Raw genomic sequence first — 19,750 nt, forward strand, 5'->3', positions numbered from 1 at the left:
TTTGAAGTAGACTTGAGTTGACTGAGATTTTGAATTATCTAAGTTCAACTCAATAAAGTTAAAGCATTGAAAAACAGGAATTACACCTAGACTGGCAAAATACCTTGACTTTTCTAAGTTTTCAACAAAACCAGAAAAACTGTGTCAAGATAACTGTTGCATCAGCACATACATTAAATATTCTTTAGTTTTCTTAACCCAACACTTGTCTAATCAAAACAAAATGTTCAGTCTTGAATAGGTTAAGTTCTGACACATTTTACTGTAGTGTGTAAAACCTACCGTTGTTGTTTTGCCTATCCAATACCAAATCTGCCAATCCAGACCATTAGATTCATTTATAAATGTTTTCAATACAATATAACAATCTCTCTCATAAAACTTTCCAATCAATGCTGAAAAATAAAGCCAGAGTTAGTATAATTCTTATTACCTAGGAATAAAGACATCATTTTTATTTTATAATGGATAAGTTTATATCAATAATGTGAAAACAATCACTGCAACTATTTAGAGTAGTCAAGTATCTGTATCTGTATTTCCCACTTGTGTAATTAGGATGGGTACGTCACAGATTCCTTTCGGCTATTATGTGACGGGTTGGTCTGCGCACAATTAGTCGCGCTTGCTGAGGAGTGCTGAAAGTATTCAAAATTTAACACTGAACTATTTGTAAAATGGCTGATGCATCTCTAAATGTTACATGATGTAAGTTATACTATAAAGAGGAACCTTATCTTAAAATGTTTTTAAAAAAAATAGGACCATGCATGGACGACAAGATTATACCAGGCAATCCATAAAATGGAACCTTCATGCTTTCCAGGAAAACTGCAACACCAAAAGCTAAAGTTTCAAAAACATACACAAACTATGGAACCCCTATTTCTAATGATCCAGAAGAGTTTGAAGAATTGTCTGTTGAAATGTTTTAACAGTCAGTTATTGTACAGCATAAGAGAATGAAACATTGAAAAATCATTGAAGTATCGTCTAGGTTTTTCAGAAATAATAAACATAACATTTTGTTTTAAAATAACTTGTGCATGAAATGTAGTTCAAAAAGAGGTGAATGTTCATGATCAAAGTAATACTACTAAAGGTTAAACTTGGAACATATACTTTGCTATTATTATCTCACGTTGAAATGTATAACTAGATTCTTTTACCTATTACTTGACTTTTGTTGCTAGTAAAATTGATGATGATGAAGCCATGCATCAGTCACAAAGAACTAACTTGAAAATCCACAAGAATGTTGAAAACATGCTCAGAAAGCAAATAAAGTGTTATTCCTAGATATGTATGTGTGCTTTTACCATGATTTATTTCAACAATGTCAAAGATGTCATAATAATTATTTGAATATGAGAATGCAGTATTTTTTTTTTTTAAATATAAAAACTATTGAAGATAAAAAAAGTCCATTAAACACTATGTTAAGAAACCACTTCAGTCTGAAATTTTACTGGCAGCTCATACTGAGTAATTATAAACTTCTACAGAAAATATTCCATTTAAAGATATCGTATCATATTTGTTTACAAGCTTTATATAGAGTAAACTTGTCAAATTTAGAATTCTTAAAAAAAAATACATGTAAAAGTAACTGAAAAAAATACATGTATAAGTGGCTGACCCACAACACTTTACATTATTAGCTTTTAACCCTGCAAGAACGTGTTAATAATATATAAGGCTTTTAGCCATTCTGTCAAACTCTGATAATACAAGTCCTCAAATAGAAGACTTGTACATAAATGCAGAACATTACAATTAGACTTACACTTCCTTCTTGTAAAAACTGAAAATTAATCTACATAAATCAGCTTCGGTTTTCTTTAAAACTAACAACTTAAAATTCTGAATTGGTTTTGAAAAAAAATTCTTAAGGGTTCCGCGGAACCCAGTGTCTCACCTACTTATGCTGTTAATTGCAGGCTCAACAAAAGAGGAATAAAATCAATAAAAATATTCTTCTTGATACTGTCTTATGATTCTAAGAAGCTTCTGTCCAAGTTTGGTAAAAATACAGTATGTTTTTTAAACTTTTTTAAAAAGTCCATTTATAAGTAAAATACAGATACTAGCTTTTGATCATAAACAAGCTTCTGTCCAAGTTTGGAACAGGTCCAAAATAGTATAAGAAAGTTGTTAAAATTTTAAAAACTTTAACCACAGAGTGAATGCGTTGTTTCCTGGCAGAAAATCTAAGTCCATTTAAAAGTAAAATGCACAAAAAATGGATTTATTTGTTAACAAAATTTACTTCTGGATACTATGTTATGATCATAAACAAGCTTCTGTCCAAGTTTGGTACAAACCCAGGATATTTTAAGAAAGTTATTAAAATTTCAAAAACTTTAACCACAGAGTGAATGTAATGTTTCCTGGCAGAAAAACTAAGTCCATTTTTAAGTAAAATATGGAAAAAATGGAATTTTATTTTTCCAAAATTTCCTTCTGGATACTATCTTATGATCATAAACAAGCTTCTGTATAAGTTGGTACAAACACAGTATAGTTTAAGAAAGTTATTAAAATTTCAAAAACTTTAACCACAGAGTGAATGTAATGTTATGGCAGAAAAACTAAGTCCATTTATAAGTAAAATACGGAAAAAATAGAATTTTATTTTTACAAAATTTACTTCTGCATACTATCTCATGAACATAAACAAGCTACTGTCCAAGTTTGGTAGAAATCCAGTTTAGTTTAAGAAAGTTATTAAAATTTCAAAAACTTTAACCACAGAGTGAATATTTGTTGACGCCACCGCCAACGGCGACGGAATGTAGGATCGCTATGTCTCGCTTTTTCGACTAAAGTCGAAGGCTCGACAAAAACCTGTATATTCTGTATATTTCATTTCAACAATCTTTCACTCACAGAGCATTCTACTGTTCAGAGTTTATAGTCTAACTATGAATCATACATTTGCTTATAAAATATTTGTGTATATGCTTTATGTTTTAAATGGGCTGCATAACATATTCATTTGAACTTTGGTAGATGGTCAAACCATACTTTAAATTGAAGAATCGTATATTGCAATTAAATATTAAGTTTATATTCAGTATGGACTGACGTTTATAAAATGATTTTTTTCGGTAGCACTTGAAATGAGGGCTATAAACCAAGACAGCAATCATAATATATATATATATAATACTATACCTTCTTCTACTGGGTTAGGTAGAAAGTTTTCTATCTCCCAACACTGAATTCCTGGAATTGAAAAATTGATGTATGTATGAGTTTTCTAGCAATTCCATATAAGATATTTTAACCTTTGAACTAAAGGATAACAAGACAATAACATAGACTTTAACAGATATCAGTTCGAAAATATGCACTTACAAATGGTCATCTGCATGAAATCATGTGTCTTTAGCTTTCAAAATCAAACTGCAATCTTTTTTAAGAGCTGGATGACAAAAAAAATAAGCACATCTGGATCCTGAAGTATGTATACAATTGCTTAAAAAAAACTTTAATGCCTCAGCTTTTAAATATAGATAATGGTATAAACAAATTATTCAAATGGTGAACAGGCTTTTAAGAAAAACTCAAACTGATATCAAGCAATAAATCCAATTCTCCTTCATTATGAAATCTATAAATATACCTGGTATTTGACCCACATCTTCATCATATATCTCACTGTAATCTAAATGTGGTCTCTCTAAATTCTCATTCCATTTCTTTGGCCTGATGTACAGAAAATAAACTCATATGTAAATGAATCACAATAAAACTAACGATAACAAGCAGAGAGTCTTCGTTTCAGTAATTGTAAATCTTATATAAATTCTAAAAGAAACTTAACTTCATTTATGATACAATTAACCATCATTATTATTCATTGACTGAAATTTTGAAACAAAATCTAGTTTATGAAATAAACAAACATAACAAACTATATTATTACAATCATTGAAAGGCTAACCCTTTTTGAAATCTCCCACTCCAAGCTTATCTTCCATGCAGGAATTTAAAAGTATTCAAAAACTGTAACCAAAACATTTGAAATGCTTACCAAGACCAAAGAGCTCCTCTACTGATCAGATGGAAACACAATAAGAGATAGAATAATATGCACAATAGTAAACTACTTTGGATTTTGTAAGACCAAGTTCTTTAAAGACGTTAAACAAATAATGATCAATCTATCATGGAGCATACAAGCTCAAATCTCTGAAATGGGGTGTCAGAACAAAATCAGTTATTTTCTTTTAAATTGAAAGAAATTTCATAAACTCAAAGCTAAAAACTTTTGTAGATTACAATCAGAAATATTTTAATTTTGTAATTATTCTAAGGTTCTAATATAAAAGAATAAAATTGACTTATTTAGTCAAACAGCACATGCACCTTAAATGATGTTTTTAACAAATTTTAATTGTTTAACCTTACACGAACTGAACAGCTCAGACATACCTAAATTATATACATTTTGTCAGTTATGAATTTCATCAGACTAAGTATTTCATATAGGCATCTAAGTAATCAATATTATATATAGTTTATCTTACCTGAGTGGATTGTCATCTTCTAAATCTATACTCCCCTCTGCCTTATCCTTGGCTACATCTCTCATACCCTAAAATAAACAGTCAAAATTAAATATAAATAGTTTCCTGTTATTGTGTATACCTCATTTTTACAAAATTGTGGGTTGTATATCAAATTAGAATGAATATTTATAAAGGAAATTGAATTATTTCACCTGCAGGTTCTCAGGTTCTCAATCAAAAGACATTTCATTTCGTAATGCAGATTGTTAATTTATGGGATACTAGAACTCATAGATGACACAGTCAGAAACAAATCTCAACAAAGTATTCAACTTTATACTACAGACAATTACAGTTCCTTTGACAGGGCCAATCATATTACCACTAAATATAAATATGTTTAAAACAGCATCCCAACAGCCATACATAGGAATCAATAGACACTTATGATTGTACATACTTAGCTATAAGGCTTGACATTAGTATTAACCTAAATAAATACCTTTAACACTTTTTCACTTTCTTTCTCTCCATCTCTCCTCTTTCTAAGTCTCAATTTTCTTGCGACTGCATCTCCTTTTTGTGCTAAAATAAGAATCATTATTTCATCTTTCTTATTTTCAAGTATCTAATTGTTAAGTTAATGAAATGAACTGAAATCTAAAATATTTATATAAGTAACAATGTACCATACTGTAATCAATTTTCAGAAATATACCAGGGATTATTACATGTTTGAGTTTATATAGCAGTAAAACAGACAGTGATATAGTTGAGAAGACATGCTCATAGCCTTTTAGTATTGCTATTATATACATTCACTACTTCTAGCTTAAGTTGTGTATTTATTAATAAACCTAAAGAATGCAACTCTTTTCACAAAAAAAATTAAAGAGCAAAAATACTTGTGTCATGAACCCTTCAGGTTAACATAAGATCAATTTCATTTGTTAGATTTTTTGTTAAAGGAGTTGCTGGTGAATAAGTAGTAGCTCATAGAAAATTAATGATTATTATTACGTGGAGACTGGTCTGCTGTTGGTGGGGCAGGGGCACCTGCTAATCTAAGTTGTGTATTCAAAGAGAAGTCAATATTGTAGTATTCATTTCCTTTCTTCATATCAGCTGGCTTGGGTGGCATTACTAATCCTTGATTTTCTCGAACATCTAAGGTCTAAATTAATGGAAAAAAGATATTTAGTAAAGGGAATATTTTCGTTACAAAATCAATCCAAATTCTAATACAAGCTTATATTTTCAAATTGTTATTTACTAGTTGAAGGGGATCAAGTGAACCTCATTCAACAGCCCACAGTGACTACTAGTTAGGATCATTACAATAGCAGCACACTGTAATATAATACAGGGAAATAACTATTGAACAGTAAATATCAAACTGCCACAACAATACAATGTCTTTATTCTCATAACCATTGCAGATACATAGGTACAGAGAGAGTGCAAAATATGTACATGAATTTGCATCTATTTACAAAACATATATAAAATACAGTGGTTTCAAAATAATATACATTTTAGCCAGGAGGACCTACATGTTTATTTATACACTTTATAAGCTTACATAATCTTTTTAACTCTGACTTTTTGTTTAGTTTGCTCATCAGTTTTCCAAATTTTAGTGTATTAACACGAGCCAAATAGTACTTATTAAGGTATAATTTTCTGCTGTCATTAAAAAATGAACATTCTAGCAGATAATGTAATTCGTCTCCAATACTACCAAAATAACAAATATGACATTTTCTATCATTTCTATTAACATTATTCCACCTCCCTGTCTCTATTGGGAGTCTGTGGTTTGTGGTTCTATATCTACATAAAATAATACTTTCATGCATATCCAAGATATCGAAAGATTTTTCAAAATTTAATTCTAACTTAAAAATTCTATAATTTACTGCTTTTGTAAAAATTAAATGGTTTTTATGGCCAATGTCATCATTTAAGATTTTAAAAGTTTTATAAAAGAAAATACTTTCCAAAAGATTAGATAAAGCAGTTCTTTTAAAACCATAAAAAAAACCTTACAAATCCTACTTTTTCTCTAGATGTAAAAACAGAAGCACCAAAAGCCAAATCAATAAAAACAGAACATTAATTGTGTTTCATTTTAACTCTTGAAAAAAATTCTATTTAGAATGAAATCATGGGAAAAAAATTACTTAAACTAAAAACTCAAATAAAAAAAATCCTCCTCAAATACTTCTCACATGAAAAACTGTTTTACAAATATATCTCAAAACTTACTTCTAATTCTGGTAATAAATGCAAAATATCTGGCAGTGTCACCAAGCGATTACCATTCAATAATAATCTTTTCAATTTTCCACACCTGCAAATATAATTTTTTTAGATACAAATTCCAAAGTCATTGTAATCACTTTTCATTTGTAAGCCTTTCTTCAAAGTTTCTTGTTAATCTAATTATTGTCTGCTATTGCATATTCAATTTGAAGCAGAATATCAAAGATTTCTTCAGTCCTTAAAAACTGAAAACCATTTAGTAATCTGAATTATAATTCTTATAAAAAATCCTTTAATCATGTTTACATATATTTACCTGCACAAACCCTCAGGGATCATCTCAAGGTTATTATTAGCAGCACTAAACACCTCTAGATTGTGTAGTTTACCAATATTAGCAGGAATACCCTCAAAATCTAACTGGTTACTGTTTATATACAACTTCTTTAATGCTACTAGTTTATGTAAAGAAGACTAAAAATAAAAATTAAAATATATTAATTTTGTTAAACCTTAACACAAATTTATAATCAACATGAAATTGATGTAACATCATATTTAGGTCTTTCCACTTTTTTTTTGTTTGTAATTTTTCCATCACTTTTATTTCTTGCATATATATTTTGTTTAAGCAAGATATCGCTCAGATGTCTGGTATATGATATTGCACAGTTTATGCGCCTTTATAAATGACCATGCTTAACCAAATACTTTTCATTGTAGGAGTTATCTCCCAAAATGTCTTTTCCTTGCCATTGCATCTCCTTCGTAAATAAAAAGAAATCTACAAATTTATTTTACCAAATTGCTTGTTTTATATTCACAGGATAATTTGATAAATTTTTGACCAAAGACTCCATTTGAGGGTTATTCCCCTTTATGGAGTTGTTATAAGTGATAAGCATTTCTAACTGCTAAACGATCAGTGATAGAGTCTTTTGATTTGTGGTCCTGCGACCTTGTGTAAACTGAAAGTAGCTATTTTTTGCACTTATTGTAATGTAAAAATATATACAACCATATATTTTTGGAATCAGTGTCAACTTAACTATCAAATATAACTCACTGGTAATGCTGTCAATTTATTTCTTGATAAATTCAGTGTTTCTAAATTCACCCAAGTATCTATAATAGATGAAAAAAGATGTAAATCATATGACAGGTAAATGAAATAAACTATATCTTAATTCCTTATTTTTCATATGGGAAGTGAAATCAATAACTTGCAAAGAAAAATTTAGCTATTAAAGAATTTAAATGTGAAACAAGAATTTGTCCATAGTACACAGATGCCCCACTCGAACTATCATTTTCCATGTTAAGTGGACAGTGAAATTGGAATCAAAACTTTAATTTGGCATTAAAATTAGAAAGATCATGTCATAGGAAACATGTGTACTAAGTTTCAAGTTGTTTGGACTTAAACTTCATCAAAAACTACCTTGACCAAAAACTTTATCCTGAACTTCACACTATCATTTTCTATGTTCAGTGGACCGTGAAATTGGGGTCAAAAGATTAATTTGGCATCAAAATTAGAAAGATCATATCATTGGGAACATGTGCACTAAGTTTCAAGTTAATTGGACTTCATCTTCATCAAAAACTACTGTGACAAAAAACTTTAACCTGAAGTGGGACAGACGGACAGACAAATGGAACAAACGGATGCACAGACCAGAAAACATAATGCCCCTCTACTATTGTAGGCGGGGCATAAAAAGTGATTTCATGCAGTGAAACATAAAGAAACATTACCAAATACATTATTAAGTTTGAAATAAGACTAATAAGATAAATATCTCTAAGGGAACTATCAAATAAAACCTAGATCTAAAATAACAATTATTGTACATATTTTGAAAGCCTTCACCAATATATTTACCTATAACAAGAGAGAGTTCTGTGATCTGATTGTTGGACAGATTAAGTCGTTTCAATGGAGACAGTTTGTACAAAGTCTCTGGTACTCTTGGCAGATCATTGCCAGACAAATCTATATCTATAAAACATAATCAAAACTTTTAATTTATATTTTATAAACTTTTTATTACTTTTAACAATTAACTTCCTTGTTTATGTATAACAAGATAGTTCAACAAAATATAAAAATATAGTGAATCCATAGTTGTTGAACTATTTGAAAAACGAAAACATGTGTACAAAGAACACAATGCCACATTCCCAATGTCACATTTCCATATTTATTTAACTGCAAAATAAGGGAAAAACCATAGTTTGGCATATAATTTTAAAAGTTCACATCAAAATAAACATTAGCAAAATGTACTATGATACAAGTTAACGGTGATATAAAGATAAAATACCTTACAAAAAGCTTCTTTTTTTACATTATATTAGATAGATAATGTCAGCAAACATAATGTCTCTCTGCTTTAGTATGCGGTGAATAATATTCAAACACTTGATGATATATGAAAGGACATGAAGTGGATAAATTTGGTACTAAATATTTTACTTTTTATGGTGTAAAAACTTATTCAATAGTTTGTTAACAATAAAGTTATATGTTCCCTTTTGTAAAAGCATTAAAAAGTTATGTTTCTTTGTTAGACTACTAAGACTTGTTCAATGGCACAACTAATTGACCGCTGGTATGCAGTTCTTAATCTTGCTATAAATACCTTGTAAGTTAGTTAGTGTGTCTACACCTAATGGAAAGTTGTTCAGTGTTCTCTGTGTATTTCTCATCTGCAGTGTTTCTAATGATGTCAAAGCTGGAAGCTGTCTGTAAAAGTTCATAGACAAAGTTTATTTCATTTTAATTTAAATCATTGTATGGCTTCTCAGTATACATTGTATAATTATACAACAAGTAATAATAAATGTTAAAATATAGAAATAATCATTCAGTTGCCATTTTAAACCATTCTGGAACTGGTAGTTTTCATTCCTTTGTTTAATGTTAAGCATGTCTGAAACATTACAAGGTATACAAATATATAAGAAAAATGTAAATTATCTTTTCAAAAGGAATATGAAAACATTAATATTCAAATAATAATATTGTGCAAAATTAGTTATTTAAAAAAAATGTAACATGGCAGTTGTTTTTATATGTAATGTGTCAGAGGTCTGAATATTTTTTAGTAGTAAAAGCACTCACTAAAGGACAAATCATACCTTAGCTGTGCATGTATCAGTGGATTATTGTTCAGTATTAATGTCTGTAAGTTTGTAAGTCTTCTCATCTGAGGTGGAAGTGTTTCTGAAATAAAACATTCAAACTACAAAACTTGTCAAAAAACATAGTAAAATAATAGAAGATGATTTCAGTGTTAGTATTCAGTTAAATTCATCATTTCAGTTTAGACTGTACAACTAAAGAGACACCATGAGACGGTAGTATTTGTTTTAGGAGGAAAGATATGGTCAAGTCTAAACTGAAACGTCATTTGAAGGGATTAATATGAAAATACTTGTTTAAAAAATCCTAATACAAATAAATGTATGAAACACATCAATCTAATTAAAATCCAACCCTTCATTCTGCACCTTTAGATTTGTTTGTATCAGTGTGCATTCAGAGAGTGAATCAGATTCTTTGTTCAGATTGGAAACACAATGAAACCTCATGAACTGATTATTAAGCATAGATTGGTGATGATTTTATATAATGATTTTAAATAACAGGGAAATGTTAATAATCACTTCCTGACTTCAAAAGGAATTAGAAAACATTTATGTCAAAATAATAATATTGAGCATTTTCCCAACTTTGTGGCTATAATAGCTCATATTCACCAGAACTTTTAATAATTTCAATCATACAAGTTCTATTTTCATTTTGGAAACCAAGGGAAAAACTGAAAATAAAGTAACCTTACCTAGATCATTATCACTGAGATCCACAAATATTAAATCAGTGAGGTTGATAAACAGCTGATTAGGTATCATAGAAATACTGAAATAAACAATGATGATAATCCATCTAAGAATGTTTGTGCAAAAGCTTTGAAGAAATACAGCATACTGGTATAATAAAAGTAACTTCACAACCTATCTTAATGTACAAAAGACCCTTATTATGCAAGCTCATATTGCCAATTCCCTTAGATCAATAATGAAAAAAACCTAACAGGAGTCTCTCTTGCAACAAAATGGCCCTTTTGATTATTATGAAATCATCAAGGTTAAGATAAGTGTAAACCTTCTTCCGATTCAACAGGAATTAAACAAGATAAAGGAACATTATTGAGACAATATACATAATCATGTGATACTTGTTAAATTCATAGACAAATTTGTTCTCTTTAATTAAAATTAAAATCTTTATTGCTCTCAAAAGTTATATTTCAAACATTGGTAGCCCTCAATCAAAACTCAAAACGTAACTTAGTTTATTACAGAACCTTAAGTTGTGAAAAATCTCATGTTACTAGATGTACTGCTAATAAATCAAGTTGAAAATTTATTCAGATAATTTATCAAACCAATTATTCTTTATAGTTGTTAAAGATGGTTTTGGAAATCTAGAGTCCAGTAAGTGAGTTACTTTGTACTTTAATCCAAAAAAAAATTCTGCTTGAATGTGCACATGGTTTATTATAGCAGATTCCTCGATAGTAACCTGGCTCCAGAAAATCAAGTATAAAATAAACACTAGATTATTATGTAAATTGATTACATTTCCCCTCAATACTTACTTATTGTGAGCCAAATTCAACACAATGCAATTCTTGGCATTTTCTAAAAGTGGTGGAACATCTTCTAACTTATTGTGACTCAAATCCTGTAAAGTAAAATGTAACATTTATTCTTAACAACGTTTTTTTTTTTTTTTTTATTTTTAACCATTTTTTAATAAATAAATCATCAAATTGTGTTACTAACAATTATATTTATGTGTACCGAATAACAATTTTGCCTCAGATTTTCATTTTCTGAGGTACATGTACATTTGTAATTCACATTTGTTTAAAATATGTATCTCCCTACTTTCAAAACTACATACATATTTATAGATCTCCTGGCTTTGAAGCACTGCAAATCTTATGTGATCAGCCAGTTAAGAAAAAAAAATAAAACATGATAACTCAAATGTGCAATATGAATAAAGGACATTTTGGGTATTTTAATAAGTGAAGTATACCTTTTTTTATTGTATCCTTTAAAGCCCTTTTAATGATAAATGAGTATATCACTGAAACATTGCTGTTATATTTTAAAACATAAGTTGAGTTCTACTATATACCAATGATTATCATTGCATTATAAATATCATGGCCCACTTCTTTTCGTCCAACTCTGGTTGACTCGAGTTAACAGATCAGTGTTAATGCTCATGTGCGCAACCTTTCCGAATCAAAGTCAAAACTTTTCCATCAAAATGACTATCATAAGGGAAGTGGAAAAAAAATAATCTACTGAGCATTTAAAAAAAAAAGAAAAATATATTATGTTTCAGAAAGTAAAGTCCTGATCATATACGCTTTCCAAAAAAAAGTTTGAAAGTGAAAAAAATTGTGGGAAAAATTTGTTCTGAGATAAAAAAAAAAATAAAAAATTTCTGTTTTATTTATAAACATGATCATCTCTGACAATTGATACACACATGAACAATATTTGTTGATTCCAAAACAAAGGCAAAAATAGATAGTTCCTTTCTTATGCTGTATTTTGTATCAATATCTTTTAATGTAATTACTTGACACCATCTTGAAACTCGACTACAAGTGCCCTGACCCAGGGCTGATGTTGAGTTAACTGGGGTAAGTTCAAAAGGTCAAACTCATGGAGTTCGGTTGTCAGTTGAGTACACTCAACAAACTCTACTAATCCATGTTGGCTTATAAGTTTTTAATTACATAGAATTAATGTGCTGAACAAGGCAAAAAAATACCACATTGTCAACAAGCACTGTTTATCATGTTTATAGAAGAGATCATTATTTTTAGGACATGCAGAATATGTTTTCTTCATGCTAATTGAATAGTCTTTGTTGTTCAGGTCTGTGTAAATCTTCTACATGAAAAACATGTATAATACCTTACAGAAACTTACCAGGATAAGTGTAACTGTTTATACATTTGGATCATGACACATCATTCATTGCTGTGCTAATTGCTACTTACTTAAACTTTGAAACTGTTTAATTAATGATAGTCATCATATAAATCAGTTAAACTAAGTATTGAACAACTGCCTTTTTTTTTCAAACTTACCACAACTTGCAGATCTTCCAGATCAAATATTTTACCAGGTATGCCTTTATCTGTAATTTGATTGTGTCGACAATTTATTGTCCGTAAAGCACTCAATTTTGCCATTTCATCTCCCAGATCTTTTATGCTGTTTTTAATACACGAAAAATGTTCCTAAGGAAATACAAACAATCAAGAATAAAAATAATTTACAATATGTATTTTATAACTATACATCACCATAACAAAAATTATACATAAATACGAAGATATAAAAAGTTTACATTGATTGATTGATTGTTGTTGTTCTAATGCCACTTTTGAATGCCACTTTTGAGCTATTTCATGGCGGTTAGTTTTTATGGATGAAGGAAGTTGGGGCGCCCTTAGTACAACCTCAGAGTTGACTGGCTAGTGAATACAGTAGTAGAACTACTTAGGCCACTTATGGACTGAGGCCCCTAAAAGTTTAAAGACATTGTATGTCCATAACACTAAATAGTAATCCCTTACATCAGTCAGCCAACAAATTATTCAGGTATTGGTTGATTTAAAAGTTGCATACATTTGTAAAACTCTAGACTTCAAACTTAATATATGTACATTTTGGTGTACTCAAAGAGTAATCTTCTTATGAAAAAAATAAGACTCATGGGAACTTTAAAAAGACAATTTCAGTTTGTAAATTATGAAGATAAATTTGATATTGAAAAAGACAGTTAAGTTACCAGTTTTTTCAGTTTGTAAATTTCCTCAGGCATTTTATCCAAATTTGTTTTATTAAGTCTCAGCCATCTTAATCCTGACATATCAGCAATCTCTACTGGAAACTTGTCATCCTAAAAAACAACAATTCTTAAATAAGTTCAAAATATAAGTAAAGTTCATGTATCACATCATCTATTCTCAAACAGTGTGAATGTATTATTAAGGACAAATTGAGTATCTAGTTTTAAAAGTGTGAACAAAAGATCTATGTTTGGTAAATTTATATAATTAATGTGAATTAGAAAGCACCCCATCACTACACATTAAAATATAAGAATGTTTGTTTTTTTGCATAACATCCACAAAATTATACATCTAAACATACTAAAGGTCACCATACAGCCTTCAATGTTGGTGAATCATTAGTTTATCAGCAATCTTAAGCTTATAACAGTTTCAGTTTTTATAACATTCTCTTCAATCCATTTGGAATTTGTTTGGTTGCAAATTTCCAATTCAAAGAATATTTTTCAAAAAGCTAGGACATGAACAATTTCATTTGGAATATTACATTTTATTGCATACATGTAGCAATTTAATATTTTCGACAGAAAGTGACCAAAAGTAAGCATGCAATAAATTCCAATATTGCACTAGTGCAATAAATCGTCAAAGTTCATGACGTCATCAACGACCAAATCTTAGTTTAAACCAATTTTTACTAATAAAAGGGTTATTGCATGAATATTGGGGAATATAGTCCTTCATAGAACTGAACATTTATTTCACTCACAAGCTCAAGCAATATAAAATTTTACATGTATGCGGGACAATATTCCCCAATATTCATGCAATAACCCTATTATATTCCATATCCTGTAATAATGTAGTGTTATTAACTGGCTGTTTTTGTATTGACCAAGTTATAGATTTTTTTCGAGGTTAGCTGTATTGGATCTGAGACTCAAAGAGTTGAGGGCCAATACAGCTGATCGAGAATCCAGAAACAGCCAGTTAATAAGACTTTTATTAAATGATCATCTAAAAAAACGTACCGTGAATAAGATTCCTAATTTCATATCTGAACTTTTTATTCAATAATTTTCAGTAAAAAAAAAAATATAATACAAATGTTTACGTTCAAAGTTAAGTTAGGTGGAAGAAAATGAAACCTGAAGTAAATGTCACATATTAACCCATGGGCCAATACGACTTTTTCAGTATTGGTCCTGTTCGAAAAGCAATATCAACTCTTGATTTATATCGACAGTGGAACGTCATCAGTATTGTACATGCTGATTTATCCGTATTACAGTCAGGGGTACTACTTGTACAAGTTATTTTTATTTAATTGAAGAAGTAAAAAAATATATATACATATATATAAGTAAATGAATAATGTTTGAATAAACTCCCCTAAATTTTCTCAAAAATTTACTTATACAAGTAAATTTTTTCTTACAATCCCACAAAAGTCCTCAAGTTTTGAGATGTAAAATCATGCCTTTAATGATTTTTCTCGGGTTTGCTCAATCTTTTTTATTAGAGTTCAATGTTTCATCTCATTAATTCAACAAAGAAACTGATTGCACAAAGATCTTAAGTATTTGTGCAAAGCCTTCAAAAATTGCTCCTTGGGGGCTCGTAAATGAGCAATGTTCTGAAAATAAAAAGACACACGGGATTTTCATTGCCCATTAAAGATCATTAAATTACACTTAAATGATTAGTAAAGGTATCTGCAGAGGGCAGATCATTTAAAATTCTATTGGAACAAAGAAATCATAAGAATTCAATAAAAGAAGATAGGAGGACTTTTTTACTTCTACAAGTAAATAAAAATAACTTGAACAAGGATAAAACATATATAATATGTGATCATCTTACAACAGACCCCATTGTGTAGTCATCATCCTAATTACTTACATGTAGGTGTGGGAATTTCTCGCCACATTGAAGACCCATTTCCATTCGCAATTTTATTTGAAGTTATCCATCATTGCAAAAATTAAGGTAACATTGAAATTCTGTTACTTTATGCCAGATTAACATTTTTGAAGGATACACAATTGAATTTTGTAATATACATTGTCATTTTTGTACATCTTCATGATCTTATATGGCATTCAGTTTTTTTAGAATGATCATCATAATCATATAAAAAAAGAAGATGTGGTATAATTGCCAATGAGACAACTATCCACAAAAGACCAAAAGGAAACAAACGTTAACAAATATTGGTAACCATAAGGCCTTCAACAATGAGCAAAGCCCACCCAGCATAGTCAGCTATAAAAGGCCCCGATAAGACAATGTAAAACAATTCAAACAAGAAAAATGAACAGCCTTATTTATGTAAAAAAATGAACAAAAAACAAATATGTAACACATAAACAAACGACAACCACTGAATTACAGGCTCCTGACTTGGGACAGGCACATACATAAATAATGTGGCGGGGTTAAACATGTTAGCGGGATCCCAACCCTCCCCTTATCTTGGACAGTGGTATAACAGTACAACATAAGGCCACGTTTTTTTAATTTGTTGGTTTACGGATTTTCTCTATGAAAAAGTCGGGTCGGTCGGTCAGGAAAAAAAAAAAAAAAAAATCTTTCAAGACAGAAAACTGATATGCAATATAAAAATATATTTCACCTTTCTAATAATATGTTTGTCATACTATTTTGTCATCATTCTTAAATTTTAGTTTGATGAAATATTATTGCTTAGCTGTAAACATCGCATGACATTGTCTAATAATTTCCCGTTAAAAAAAGGTGGTGTACAGGGACAAAAACGAAATTAAATCGTCATTTCCCAAACAAGAAAAACAGATTCACATCAGTAGCTCTTAATCAAAACTTGGTGAATAATAATAAGCACGAAAACTGATAAAGAAAAATAATGTAAAAACGTCGTACGAAAATAAGTTTCAACACACGTGTCCGAAACGTAATAGACTCTTCCCCTGGAAAAACAAGAATATCAGGTTGAACAATCTGTTGTCATGCATTCCCGTTTTTTATCCAAATGGATGATATTTTTCTTTTATCTATGAAACAAGAAAATATCAAATGATTTGTTAAAATTCAGTACTTTAACTTGATGTCTTGAACTTCCACCTGTCCACATTTGGACAAGTCTATTTCTATGAGAATAGTTAACATGCATCTTACGGACTGGTGACAAATAAGGGAAACGAACTTATGGTGTAATTTGTTTTAAACACAGGTTTCGTTCTGCAAAATAATTTGCACAAAACGACATTTCAAGGTCATTAATAATTGATTTGTCTATTTTTAGAAACGTAAACTGGAAGTTTAACTTTTTCACAACAGAAAGTGATCACTTCTGTTAGTGATTAATGCATTTCATTTCATAAAAAAAAGGATTTTTAATTATTTTTCAGAGATAATGCATTTGTTAGGGTCTGCAAAAAAAAAGCAAGCCTGAAAAGTCGATTTTATTTTTATTCTGGAAATGGGCAAAATTGGGTCGGCGGATCCGTAAACCAACAAATTAAAAAATCCTGGCCTAAGAAAAAACTATAAAAATCAGTTGAAAAAGGCTTAACTCATCAGATAGACAAAAAATACAAGTGGACCTGGCCGGGTACTTATACATCCTGATATGTCTTAATCTTTACTTGCAATGCCAATGATGCTAAATTTCATTCCAGACAACATTTTGTACATGTTGTGCATTTAATCAAAAAACTTGTGCACATTTGGTTTTAATGTTTTCACAGAGCTATTCAAGTAAAAACTTTTTCTTCCAGATGAGTCATTTTAGCCATTAATGAGATCACAGGTCAGTTGTGAAAAAACAATGTCAACTGAACATAATCATACATATATTAATATTTCATTTCTAATTTTTTGTAATAAAATGTTGCTTTCGAGACTTAGAAAAAAGCCTGACATGGAAACATTATAAACTGAGTCTGAAGCAGCTTTCACTTCTTATTTTTTATCAAAAGTGAACCCTGCAGAATAACTTATGTGATTTCTTCTGAGTTTTGGGGAGGTGTTTATCTAAGAACTAGTAATAAGCACACCATAATGTGTAAATGGTTATTGTAATGTACAAATGAATGTAGTAAACACTAATATGAAACCAAATCCAACATAGGGATATGACAGACACAGTGGGGGTCGTAAATACCGGTTTTCTAACATAGAGATTTGTTCTAAAGTGTTTGCTGGGTTTGCTTGTTGTATATAGACCTTTTTAGATTTTGATGGCTCATAAAAGCGTTACCTGGAAGTCATTGCGAGTAAAATCAACACCGCGAACGAACGGTAGCACTCCAGTGGCCGCCATGTTGAATTTCATTATTTAGAAAAAACAACAACGGACATTTAAATTCCGTGGTTTTTTTTTTACTATTTGACATTAGTACAAACAGAGAAAAAAGATCAGTTTGGTTGAGACCAGTGTCTAGTGTGTTATGAATTGGAAAATTGGAATGAATTTAATACATAGGTTTAATGTTGAAATATCGACCGAAAACATGTAGCCTATGTACAGAAAAAAGACTAGAGGCGAAAGATAGCAGTCGAAAATAGACTGGCAATGCCAATGACTTTGACAAAAAAGAAGGCAGTTGCTGTTTTACCGGCTCCGAAATACTAGCCTCTTAAATTCTATTTGAAACAGCTCCGGCAAAAAAAACCTTCTTAGTGCTATTCTTAAGTACCAGAGCCTGCAAAGCGAATTATAGATATAGTTTTGCCGCGATTTTACATGTCAGACTATTAGTTCAGATTTTTATGGTGATAACTATATATCCTTTTAGTTTATAAATTAAGAGCAACATTAAGCAACCTCAAAATGCTTTTTAAGTGTTACAAATAAACTCATCATAGATACCAGGACTAAATTTAGTATATACGCTAGACGCCGCGTTTCGTCTACAAAAGACTCATCAGTGACGCTCGAATCCAAAAAAGTTAAAAAGGCCAAATAAAGTACGAAGTTGGGGAGCATTGAGAATCAAAATTCCTAAAAGTTTTGCCAAATACGGCTCAGCTAATCTATGCCTGAGGTAGAAAAGCCCGTTGTATTTAAAAAAAAATCAAAAATTTGTGAACAGTAAATTTATAAATATAACAAATGTAAACCTTGTTAATGATAGTGCCATCATGAACAAATCACTTGTCACTGAAGTAGAGGTCCACCATGTGAACTATTCAGATTCCGATGCTGATGTTCCATCAGGCCAGGCCAATTTTGTGTTAACTGATGACATGTCATCAGAGGAATCTCTGAACACATACTTTAATTTGTCAACATTGTCTAATACGTCTGTTGTCAACACATCTGTTGATCATGACAGGATAGATGTTCTAGAATCAGGCCAAGTTGAAACCTCAACTCCTGTCCAACGCAAACCCAAAAGAGCCAAAATGTCTACTAAACGCCAATCTTTTATATATGAATATTACGATTAAACATATTTGTTAATTTGTATCAGAATTTCTAGAAAATTAAATAGTCACGGTGTTTGAATTATTTATCACCGTTGTTAATCTTCATTGTGCATTTTTTGTTTTAATCATATTGTCTACTAACAACAGATATGCCGACCTAATTTGATAATTCCAAAGTTTTAAACTTTTATAACAAGAATATATTTGACTTTTTTTAAACAGTTTATATTGGAACAAAATTTATAGAGCTATGATATTTAAATTGTTCCGGAACTTATTTCACATTTGGTTCAAAAATTTGTTCCGGAACAAATTGTACAGGGATGGAACTTATTTTCTGTGATATAAGTTCTGAGGGAACATATTTTCTATGAAATAAGTCCCGGCGGAACAAATGTCACGCCGGAACAAATTTTTTGTTACAGACACACATCGGTGTGGATAGTTTGTTTACACAATCAAAGATTAGAAATCATCTCCAAATCAAATATGAGCATACAAATCAATATATAATTCAAGAGATTCCAAACATATCAAGACGGTCCATTTCATTACTACTACAAACGGTTTTTAGTCATAAAGGCTCATAAAGGTTAAAGGGTGCGAGAATTTCTCGCTGCATTGAAGGCCTATTGGCGACCTTCTACTGTTGTCTGTTCT

At 30.1% G+C, this 19,750-nt stretch overlaps 1 protein-coding gene across 1 annotated transcript in view; it reads right to left on the bottom strand.

Annotated features, from left to right (window-relative positions):
• Nucleotides 1-18,015, bottom strand: part of LOC134725387 (protein flightless-1 homolog) — a 31,443-nt gene extending 13,428 nt beyond the window's left edge. The window contains exons 1-17 of the mRNA XM_063589165.1: nucleotides 17,919-18,015; nucleotides 13,675-13,785; nucleotides 12,968-13,120; nucleotides 11,450-11,535; nucleotides 10,631-10,707; nucleotides 9,927-10,011; nucleotides 9,428-9,531; nucleotides 8,668-8,784; nucleotides 7,849-7,907; nucleotides 7,099-7,256; nucleotides 6,786-6,870; nucleotides 5,538-5,691; nucleotides 5,020-5,102; nucleotides 4,536-4,603; nucleotides 3,629-3,711; nucleotides 3,178-3,228; nucleotides 283-395 (exon numbers count right to left, since the gene is read on the bottom strand). Coding sequence (XP_063445235.1) covers nucleotides 283-395; nucleotides 3,178-3,228; nucleotides 3,629-3,711; nucleotides 4,536-4,603; nucleotides 5,020-5,102; nucleotides 5,538-5,691; nucleotides 6,786-6,870; nucleotides 7,099-7,256; nucleotides 7,849-7,907; nucleotides 8,668-8,784; nucleotides 9,428-9,531; nucleotides 9,927-10,011; nucleotides 10,631-10,707; nucleotides 11,450-11,535; nucleotides 12,968-13,120; nucleotides 13,675-13,785; nucleotides 17,919-17,993 — 1,662 coding nt within the window. The 5' untranslated portion in view covers nucleotides 17,994-18,015. The remainder of the gene's footprint in view (nucleotides 1-282; nucleotides 396-3,177; nucleotides 3,229-3,628; nucleotides 3,712-4,535; nucleotides 4,604-5,019; nucleotides 5,103-5,537; nucleotides 5,692-6,785; nucleotides 6,871-7,098; nucleotides 7,257-7,848; nucleotides 7,908-8,667; nucleotides 8,785-9,427; nucleotides 9,532-9,926; nucleotides 10,012-10,630; nucleotides 10,708-11,449; nucleotides 11,536-12,967; nucleotides 13,121-13,674; nucleotides 13,786-17,918) is intronic.
• Nucleotides 18,016-19,750: the final 1,735 nt, after the last annotated feature.

The sequence above is a fragment of the Mytilus trossulus genome, chromosome 7, assembly GCF_036588685.1.
Source record: "Mytilus trossulus isolate FHL-02 chromosome 7, PNRI_Mtr1.1.1.hap1, whole genome shotgun sequence".
NCBI classification, from domain to species: domain Eukaryota; kingdom Metazoa; phylum Mollusca; class Bivalvia; order Mytilida; family Mytilidae; genus Mytilus; species Mytilus trossulus.